General features: G+C 30.7%; 1 protein-coding gene across 1 annotated transcript; it reads left to right on the top strand.

Annotated features, from left to right (window-relative positions):
- The first annotated feature begins 333 nt into the window (after positions 1-333).
- On the top strand, positions 334-11444 carry LOC131951325 (signal peptide, CUB and EGF-like domain-containing protein 1). The gene is made up of 16 exons (XM_059313683.1): positions 334-553; positions 723-884; positions 1298-1459; positions 1946-2174; positions 2411-2556; positions 2880-3032; positions 3732-3971; positions 7303-7476; positions 7864-8073; positions 8677-8874; positions 9078-9152; positions 9267-9452; positions 9772-9882; positions 10356-10502; positions 10685-10775; positions 10968-11444. Exons 1-16 carry the CDS (start codon positions 460-462, stop codon positions 11044-11046), a joined length of 2457 nt encoding a protein of 818 aa, XP_059169666.1. The 5' UTR covers positions 334-459; the 3' UTR covers positions 11047-11444.
- Positions 11445-11871: the final 427 nt, after the last annotated feature.

Raw genomic sequence — 11871 nt, 5'->3', positions numbered from 1 at the left:
CGTAGCGAGGGCGGGGTCGGGGGTGCGGACCGCACCAGGTGACACCAAGGAAAAAATTGCAAAATGTACAGACTATAGATAAACATCGTTACTATTAAATCTGCTTATACACATATACATGTACCAGTATGTGACATATATTTAAATTATACACACACACATATATATATATATATATATATATATATATATATATATATATATATATATGAATGTGTGTATGAGTATTGTATTATATATATATATATATATATATATATATATATATATATATATATATATATATATATATATATATATATATATATATATATATATATCTTTTAGATAACTGCTGTAATAAGCTTGGGAAAATACAAAGATCACGGAAGTAAAAGTACAACTCTTGCATTTTATGAACGTGTTGTAAGCAACATAAACAATCGAATTAATTTGGTTGCTGATTCTGGAAAATTTGACATGCCTATCGGAAATCTTGAGAATTTTAAATACGGAGAAAGCACATTCACGTGCAATGATGGGGAATCCTTTGTGTACAGCACGATGTCCTGTGGTATGCTTTTGAATATAAAAGTTTTGCGATGTGGCTAATGACTATTGTATCTCTGTCGTCCATTCTCTGTCCCTCTTTCTATATAATTTAAAGAATTCAGTTCATTTTCATAAAAGAAATGTGAGAGTTTAAAGTATTTTGCTGTATTACATTTGATATTCATTCTAAGCTGGCTGTGGCCCTGGGTTTACCTACAACAACTCAACAAAAAAATGTGACACCTGCCCTCAAGGGACTTACCAGGACCAGGACATATCTTTCACGTGCACTAAATGTCCGGACGGTACAACAACCAGAAAAAATATGTCTACATCTATAACTGATTGTCAGGGTGAGCCATTCAATTTTTGTAGCCTAAAATTAAATAAAGGACACAAGTACATTCATCGATTTGTCTGGTAAAGAGAGCTACAGTTAATAGAAATATTGAATATGTCCACCCCGACATATATATATGTATATATATATGTATATATATATGTATATATATATGTATATATATATATATATATATATATATATATATATATATATATATATATATATATATATATATATATATATATATATATATATATAAAATATGTCGTAATTAATATTTGTAAAGTATTGGAGCTTTTAAATGGACGTTGCTGATTGACAGCACGTCTATCTAGAAAGGAAAAAAAGTCGATGGATGTGTATTGTTGAAATTACTGGCCTTATTTGTGATACTTTAAACATTACGATGATTTTTCTAAACAGATCTTTGCTTACCGGGTTCTGTTTCAAACACTGGATTCCAAAACTGCACGCCCTGTCCAGTAGGCAAATTTGCATCCCAATATGGCATGAAGGAATGCCAACTTTGTCCTTACGGAATGTCAACAATGACTCCAGGCGCATCGTCCATTCAAATTTGTCTATGTAAATGAAAGAAAATTCATAAAGAACTTTTTAATAACAAGATTTTATATAATGAAGCACTAAAAACAAGAAAATAAATGTTTTTTTTAAACACATAATAATACACTGCTAGTTAAATAAATATAAAGAAAAGCGTGGGTCTCTTCCTAAATATTAGAAAAGGTAACCGATTGAAAATACAGTGATCCAAGCAAATTTAGTAAACAATTGAAAAAAAAAAATGTTTCTAGCATTTAGTAGTATGGCATGGGATTGGCAATAACAATTAACTTGAAATTTTTTTTTGTTTCAAAGTGTCAACTACACAAAAACAAAAATTAGCAACATTATGCTTTAAATATAAAACAGGCAAAAAAAACTTTTTAATTTCATTTACTTTAAATATTTAAATAATCTTAAAGACAATTTTTTTTATTTGAATATTTGCTTCCATATTTTAGTTAAGCTAAGGATTATGAATTATTGATTTTCGTAAATCTTCAACAGTTACCGATTTTAGAATAAATGAAAATACTTCTAGACCAGCGATTCAAATTTCTGACGCAGTTCCGAAAAAATTCACTTTTATGGCTTGGATCTCAGAAGTTTCGTCCTTTCAGACGTCGACATTTATATTTTCTATACAATCACCATCTGACAACTCAGCTGCTTTGGTTTTAGACACAATCAGTCTACACATAGAGCGTAATGCCGATGTAACTCTCAGAAAACTTAGGTAATAGAAATTTTGAAAAGATTTTATGTAGAATTTTCTTTGCTATTTGTGTCTTGAAATTAATTAAAACATCATTTTCTTAAAATAATATTACTTAGAGAAAAAAACATTAAATACTTACAGATAACAATGTATTTGAAAATGTATAGTCATGTTGTTACATGAATGTTTTTGTCTTGTTGGTTTCATTATTTTCTTTTTGCTACCACGAAATGTCTGACACACCTGCTACACAGAAAATGGAATCACGTTGCTTTGGTATACACGTCACCAAATGTCACGCTGCTTGTCAATGGTCAGCATGTGGAAACTCTAAATGTCCTCCCTGTGTCCGAGTTACACACAAAAGATATTTTTTTCAGAAGCTCATCAAGTATCAAATGTAAGGAGTTTTTTTTAATTGATGTATTTAGTTAATATTTCATTAATTGATGCATTAACGCGAATTTCTTTACACTTCGATATTGAACAAATTTATTCTAATGATATCTAACTGTTCTCTAAATGCCACTATTTTTTCTATTGAATAAAAATCTGATTAAGTAAGGATTAATATCACATAACTTTGTCCCTGTTCTTAGTTTAAAGAAACCGCTCTTTTGAAAATTTGTGGCATTTCTAATGCAAGATTCCACCCCCAAAGATAAAACAAACGAGCTATCATGTACATTGAAATGTTGTAAGAGCTCATTTATTTTCTCATAGCAATATTGGTAAGCGGAATGCAAATGACGAGAACAACCTACACAGAATCCCAGATTAAAGCGTTCAGCAGTTCATGTAGCCGACAGGTAGACAAACACGAGCTAGCGTACAAGCCATGGGAAATCTTAGTAACCTCTCAAATAACTTGCAATGGTAAAATGTTTCTAAACAAAATTAAACATACGTACTAAACGATATAAATATACACATCTTGCATTATTACTGAAGATGAATAAGACAAAGCCTAAGTAAACAGGTAACAAGTTTCAAAATGATAGTTATAAGCTTTTAAACATAACAATATAACGTAGCGACATAGATGTCTCCACTCGTCAGACGTACTTTGACTACACGCTTTGACAAACAATGGTTTAAAGCTCCAAAATACCTTTTTTTTAACTGTTGAAGTGATTTATATATATATATATATATATATATATATATATATATATATATATATATATATATATATATATATATATATATATATATATATATATATATATATATATATATATATATATATATATATATATATATATATATATATATATGTATGTGTATATATATATATATATATATATATATATATATATATATATATATATATATATATATATATACATATATATACAGTAACTGTTCTAAAATGAAGTAATACATGTATTTTTTAGTTCACAAATTTCAGTACGTTGGCAATTTAAATTTATTGCATTAAATACATTCTATTTTTCTCTAAATTGGCTTTACAACATGTATACTTGAAAATATGTTTACTAAACATTGATTTCATCACTATTCTAAAAAATAAAATTCATTAGCTGAAATTCTTACTTGATTCTTTAATACCAGATAAAGACTTATGTACTGATGAGCCGTGTGGACCGTATGGTGTTTGCGTGTCTGGTACCGATACACTGACGTGTATATGTGATGACCCATGGAAAGGAGATCGATGTGAAATCGCCCCCGATTATTGCGTTGGTCATCATTGTGCTAAAGGATCAACTTGCCTAAATCAGCCACATGATAAAGGCTACTCCTGTTTGTGTCCAAATTTCTATAAAGGTGCTTTGTGCAATGAGCCACACTGTGAGTAAAAAATGCATTTACCACACTCATGTTTGGAACTTGATAATTTCCATACCTACTTGTTTTACTGATATTTTCTTTTCTAAAGAAAATACCATAAATGTGACTGTATGGTCGAGTTAATAACTACAAACGGTAACGTTTAGTGAGTCCGAATCAGGGCGAGTAACGACGGCTTCTACTATATTTATTCTTCTGTTCAATTTATTCGATATATATATATATATATATATATATATATATATATATATATATATATATATATACATAAACACATACACACACATATATATATATATATATATATGTGTGTGTATGTGTTTATGTATATATATATATCTATATATATATAGTTACAATTATTTTTTTAAAGTCCCTGTTGATGGTGATTGGGGAAGCTGGGGTCAATGGTCAAGCTGTTCAGTGCAATGTGGAACTGGTCAAATATCTAGAACGAGACTGTGTGACAATCCTAAGCCGGAAAATGACGGTTTGAGCTGTCAAGGAGAGGAAAGTGAGACTGAACAATGTGAAACAGAATGTAAAGGTCAGTATTAAAAGACTAACTACAGATTTGCGAGTACAGGGAGTCACCTTGTACTATTTAATCATGGAAAGGCAACGATTCGAAACACTCAAATCAAGCTTTATTTCTATTAGAGACTTTGCATCAATTTGTAAATATTTATATATATATATATATATATATATATATATATATATATATATATATATATATATATATTGTAAATGTATATGTTTATATTTACACATACAAGCAGATTAACAACATGGAATGACAATATTTAGAAGAAGATGTTTATGATTATCAATATTTAAACCATGACTGACGGTAGAAAAAAGTCATCCTTGGTTAAAATGGTTGTGTGGAATATTATAATACATGCTTAGTCCGTCATGTTAAAGATAAAGTTTAAAAGTTAAAAGGTCTTATACTGAGGTAATATTATAATACAATATAACGTTAAAACAGGTGATAACAACTGTCTCTAAGTAATAGGCCTACAATTTCAACACGAACAGAATATAATGTATTTTTCATAATATAAACTTTGCAAAGTGTCCGACCACCCTCCCCACTACCAGCGGAGAAAAAAACGTCTGAAAGAAACACTGAGTGGTATGTTACGGAGGTGATGGTCAGGAGGCCGTGTGTCAAGAGGGGTGGAGTAGAGTTGAGTTGAACATGATGACAGTGGCTTATGTGGTGTAGTGCATCTTATACAATATTTGGCTTAGTTCGTCTGTCTGAATGAAACTCTACATACATAATCTAATAAGCTAAATCAGCGTGTTTTCAATGGTACAACTGAATTACTGGTACTCTAATTTGATGAAATATGTGTACATGTATTTCCAGAGTAATATTTACCTATTTCACTACAAAGTATATCCAAACTCATTTCGGGAGAGAAATAATTGAAACGAGCCGACCCGCGGCGTATCATACGCCGTTATTTAGTTGTTTTATTTTCTAGTTTTCAGTAATTCATAATTTGTGAATTCAACAGTACCAATGCTGCCACTGAAAATATTTGCTTTAAAACACTATCAGTAGGTCGTTAAGGACGATACTACCCTCACCCTCCTTTCCCCCAACCCCTACCCTACACTCCCCCCCCCCGTGAAAGCAGCCTTCTCTTAGTTACCTCCCCTAAGTTTAAAATCGTTTCAAACTAAATTATCTGCCTCTAGTAACCGTCACTAAACCCGGCTCTACGATGGTAAACATTTAGCGTGAACCAAAGCTCACCAGACATTTTAGGGGTGGGGTGGTAGTGGGCGCGCTTACAGTTTATTTTCTAGCGTCTCCAAGAAGAGAATTATATATATATATATATAAGTAATCGTGTTTTAAAAATTGTTTGTAACGCATTTCATGTTTGCCGAAAAATGGTCAAAAGAAATTTTGAAATCGCACATTGAACGAGTCAGTAAAAAGTAAGCATAAATGAACAAGGAAGCTTGGCTTGTGAAAAGGGTTCTTGCATTCTGTTTATTTTTTTAAGAATTTTAAATATTATCAATGTTTGATACATTCAGAGTTTTTTCCATGCATATTTTCGGGAAGAAAGTCTACCGCCCCCCCCCCCCCCGAACGAAATGGAATTTAAATAGAAAATTTATACTTTAACAGTGTCCGCCCACCTTCCGAAAATTTTAGTCCGCCCCCCCCCCCTTTTTTTATAACTATGCCATTCTGTAGTATGTCTTATTTGAATTATAATTAAGTAAAGCAATTGCTTTTTAATTTGCTATTTCAAAACCATTTAAAGGTGCTTTATGGGCACCTAATTAGACTATTTAAAGAAGAGCAGTAAGTCATAGAAGTAGTGTGAACGTTTGCCTATCTTTCACACTGTAGATTTTAAAAACTCTTTACTACTCAAAAGTGCGTGTTAGTTACTGTAGAACAATCACTGCTATAATAGACCCGTTTGTCTTTTACAAAACCACAAAAGCGGTGCACAAAAAAAAAACATTTATTATGAAAAAACGCTAAACGGCGACATGGTATTTCTGCACTTGAGGTATCGGTAGATTGCTATGGAGAAAGACAGGGAAGCGTATTGTTATAATGTGTATTTTTTGTCTGGTACGTTGTCTCAGGATGGATATACTGTGTAATAAAATTGGTAAATATTAATCAGTTAGGAAATAGATTAATTTAAGATTTAATGAAGCAGGCTAATAATATATACATTAACATATATTAACCGTTACCTTTACCGGTCGCGGTAACAGTAACGTTTAGCCTTAACCGTCTCTCGCCCCTACAGATACAAACCGCTTCCTAGCGCCATGTTTTATTTTAAATTTGATTCGACATAAACCTTTTCAGATTGCCGATGGGGGCAGTGGACTCAGTGGACGTGTAGTGTATCTTGTGGGGAAGGAGTTGCGACTCGCACGCGATCCATCGCCAGTGCTGCTGTAAATGGTGGTCGACGTTGCTCAGGGCCGAATACCAACACAAGGAGTTGCACAGTTTCACTTTGTCCAGGTATCTGGACCTTTAAAACAACTTGAAATTTATGGGTTAGGGGTTGTAGGCAAAAAAAAAGTCATTGGAACGGGAAAGTTAAAACAATTTTGAAAATGTGAAGTAATTTCTAGAATTCTCATAAGGTAATTTAACTTAAGTTCGAGAACAAAGTTTCAAGTAAATATTTTCATATTACATTCGAATCTATTTATCTACGTAGTTTTTCATTAGCTTCAATTTTAAAAAATGCATAATATAGTTTATCAAGTAGGCATATAGACATAAGTAAAACATAATTAATGTTTTTATTTTTTAATAACATAGTTCATGGCGGCTTTGGTGCTTGGGAAGAGTGGAGTGGTTGTAGCAGTAGCTGTGGAGGGGGTGTGTCAACCAGGCGTCGCAGTTGTGACAACCCTTTCCCTGCCCACGGTGGAAATATGTGCAATGAGACACTTGCAGAGGAAACAAAGCAGTGCAACACACAGGAGTGCCCTGGTGTGTATAAGATTTTTAAAAATACATTTTAGAAATACAGTTTATATAGGCTTTTGAATTTGTATTTATTAATAAACATACAGCACGCTTACACAATCATGCATATATTAACAGTGATATACAGTCCTACACAATCATTCGCAATATATATATATATATATATATATATATATATATATATATATATATATATATATATATATATATATATATATATACATATATATATATATATATATATATATATATATATATATATATATATATATGTATATATATATATATATATATATATATATATATATATATATATATATATATATATATATATATATATATATATATATATACACTATATATACTTTGGAACACCCCAAAAAATTGCAGTTTGTAAGCTACCAGATCTTCGAGAGGGTCAGACAAAATGGAACTGTTCTACAGACGAGGCTGGCCTGCAGACGTGTAATATTGTATGCTCCCCCGGGCTTGTCCTGATGCCGACAACCTACAACATATTCCAGTGTGGACCAGTCACCAACTACACCTGGTCGCAACAAACACCAGATAATCCTGTTGGTTTAACGCCATCATGCTCAGGTAGATAATCTTTTACCATAAGCTTCTACTTAAAGATTTGTAAAATGTATTTTACCTTTCAATCGTAATATTAGTAATCATAATATAAAATAAATAATAATAATAATTAAAATAAAAGTAATCATATTTTTTTTAATTAAAAATTTAAAGTAATGTAACAGACTGTATTTTTGGGTATGATTTATTATATTGTATTTAACATGAAGTTGAATGAAAGTAGAGCACCTGGCCAACGGAAGGACAGTCTGAGAGACTCGTCATGTTTTCCATTTTTTTTTGTTCGATCGCACATTGGCGTTAGGGGAGAGAGTGTAGGGTATAAAAGGGGAGCGGCAAGGTGGACTAAGGTTGCTTGTATAGAAGAATGTTGTAAGCTGTCACCACGTCACTCTGTCTCTGGACTTTATTTTAATTGCTGTTTTTTCACTATGGATTGTCATTATTAATTGCTATGGATTTATTTTATTAATGTGAATAAATTTTTAAGTTGAAAGAACTGTCGTTCGTATTCATTGAAGAACTCACAATAACACCGTATTGTCTCATCTACAAATACGCGTTGTTACAAGTAACTTACGTTGTTTTGATTTCGTTACTTTGCAGATCAGAAAACTCCCGAGTCAATATCTAGTGTGATTACAACAACATTTGATGTGGATTGTAGCCAAGAGTCATTGACTCTTGGTATACGTAATCATGTACATGAACAACTAACACGTGATGAGTGTTTCAGCAAAAACAACTGTTTTCATACAGTCGACACACATTCATCTTGTAGAACAAGCAGAAAGAGATCTATAGGTACTCTCTCTCACTCTATCTCTCTGTCTCTCTCTATTTTTTTTTATTATATATGTATATATATATATGTATATATATATATATATATATATATATATATATTTATTTATTTATTTATTTATTTATTTATTTATTTATTTATAAAGGCCTATATATAATCGGTTATAATTATTACAATGTGTGCCAATATGATAATCATTTAGGTACTATGGTACTGAACGTCAGCCTAAATTCAGTTGGTAATGATACTGATTCAGCGTATTTCGGAGGCCTAAAAGGTAATTTCACCTTTGAAATGAACTTCTTCATTCAAGTTATTACATTACTTAATGTAACTCCACTTTTTTGAGTAGTTGACGGGTACAAAATATTTTTCAAAATATATTCTATAGAGGAAGATATAGCAGCCCAAAGAATGAAAGTTCTAAGTTTTGAAAAAGTTGTCGAAGATATCTTTACAAAGAATGAGACTATTTTCACGGCCACAGTGGATGGTGTGACGTATAGGGGCCAAATACAAAGCGTGGAGGCGAGGTTCATCTGCCAGCCGGGGTCAGGATTTGTTGGCGGGATGTGTGGTAGGCTTTTAATAGACGGTTGAATATTGCTTGATTAAAATGCAGTTTGTTTTTGTTTACTTTGAGTAAAACTCTACGTTTAAAACTTTCTGGCTTGTCTGTAAAAAATGCTTATTTTGATCAAGTCGTTTCACATATAAAAAGGATTTTATAGATGTGCATATATATATATATATATATATATATATATATATATATATATATATATATATATATATATATATATATATATATATTTAAGGCGTATATATAGAGAGAAAGTTATACATATGTATATATAGAGAGAGATAGATAGATAGATGTACTCCCTTTCCTCTAGTCGATTGTCCAGCTGGAACCTACTCACCTGGAAATGGGTCATGCTTATATTGTGAAAAGGGATTTTACCAAGATAAAGCTAATTCCGCAGTTTGCAAAAAGTGTCCTACAGGTAAAGTATATATGCAAGTTTTGTCTTAGTTTAATAGTTTCTGCATACAACTATATTCATTAAAATAAATAAACAGGATGAAAAGGTTTTGTCATGGTATGTTAATAATTTAGTACTAGTGATGTCTCCAAACTCTTACAATTCTTATTTCAACCGACTATTTATAATCAGACCATTCTTATAAGTTGTTTTGATACAATAAGAACATTTAGCACAGTGCGTTAGATGATGTAGTGGCTTAGTATACTGCGAATCAGAATTACACTTTAGTTTTTAGACCTAGAAATAAATTCTATCACACATTAGTCACGATTTCGAAAAGTTCACATGAGCACTGATCTCGAATAACGCAAAGGATTATCAATGAACAATAAATGGATTTTAAACCAAGCTAAATTTATATTAGGAATATTAAATGTATGACCTTAGATATAACTATATTTTATATTATTTGGTTTGCAAATGAAATCCAGGCACAACTACTTCAGGAAGGGGATCTTATTCTTTAAACCACTGTACTACAAACCCTTTGACGTATTTGGATGTTTACCCTTACCAATTCTATCCTTCCCCAAATAAAGAGACGCCGAACAAACAGCACCCAAATCATAAGGATGATGGTAAAATATTATTCCTCCTGTAGTCTAGTACCGAATGCTTAATTGATTTATTCTTCTGTAGTGTCTGTAATGATTATTTAATTTTTCTAAACAGTAATAATGTATGGTGTGATTTCATGTAGCGGGAGTTAAATTTTAATCCATTCAAGTTCAGTTCTATAATGAACGTTACCATGTTACAGGCGTGAGTACAACAATCGTTATTGCTGCTGTCACCAGCAGTGTGACATTCCTGCTTATGCTGGGTGTTGTTGTTTTCATCCTAATCAAAAAGTAGGTAGCACTAAAATCTTACAGTATCCACCTTTGATTCTTAAAGTGCTTGCACGTCTTGCAAACCCGTATAAAACATAATACACATAAAAGCAATTATATATATATATATATATATATATATATATATATATATATATATATATATATATATATATATATATATATATATATATATATATATCTTTTCAGATATGGCCAGTCTATCTCCAAAACAGCTCCTGAAGGTTATATAGACCTACATGTTTCATCGGTCGAAGGAACGAAATGAAATCTCCAATTTTATTTATTTAATCAACTTCAAAGTTATAAACTTTACATTTCACTTTTTTTTTAACTTTATTTTCTTATTTAATGTTTGTTATAGTTAATATTTTGTAACCTTCATCATATACTATTTTTTTGTTTAATGGTATGGTATCGTTAAATACGCTAGATATTCTCTGAATATTACAACACATTGAGGAGTGTTGGAGTTTATTTAGATCTGTTAAGAAAATGTAAGTTATTCTTCCATTGAATTTCAAAATATTACACAGTGAAAAATTAATATATAACAGTAAAATATATTTTTACATAATAATTGTAACAATAATTAGAAATCAGTATTGATAGCAAAAACAAAATAGTAAAAAAATTAATTGATAGTAAATAAATTACCCATTTCTTTTTTAACTTTTTAAAAAAAATATTCAACTTATACGAAAGGCTATTTTAAAATACACTAGCAGTATGTTAACGGTTTTTAGATGATTTTAATTAGTAACTGATGAGCACAGCCTACATTTTAGTCTAGATTTTATGACGAGTTATGCATTAATGAACGTGCATTATGTAGGTAATTTTAATGGTGAATAGGTGACTGACAATTCTAGACATTAGAAAACCTCTAGAAAAAAAAACGTTTTAATCAGAATAGGAAATTTTTTTAAACTTATTAGTATTACAATCAATTTTTACTAGATATTGAGCTTGTTTCTTGTATTTCTTTTTATTCCCCCGATAATTGTTGTCTAATCTCCAAATAAAAGATTTTATAAATTTTTAGACATTTTTGAAAATACTACGGTTTAGTTTTTATGGCTTGAAACGTATG

This window comes from Physella acuta, unplaced genomic scaffold, assembly GCF_028476545.2.
Source record: "Physella acuta isolate Inbredline_101_S28 unplaced genomic scaffold, ASM2847654v3 ptg000065l, whole genome shotgun sequence".
In the NCBI taxonomy this organism is placed as follows: Eukaryota; Metazoa; Mollusca; class Gastropoda; family Physidae; genus Physella; species Physella acuta.
This window is presented reverse-complemented; position numbering and strand designations above follow the sequence as displayed.

Excerpts from the sequence above, each read along its gene's own strand:
- LOC131951325 (XM_059313683.1), top strand. The coding sequence starts at position 460 with ATGCCTATCGGAAATCTTGAGAATTTTAAATACGGAGAAAGCACATTC. Across the intron at positions 885-1,297 it reads ATCTATAACTGATTGTCAGG|ATCTTTGCTTACCGGGTTCT; the intron begins GTGAGCCATTCA and ends TTTTCTAAACAG. Across the intron at positions 1,460-1,945 it reads GTCCATTCAAATTTGTCTAT|TTACCGATTTTAGAATAAAT; the intron begins GTAAATGAAAGA and ends AATCTTCAACAG.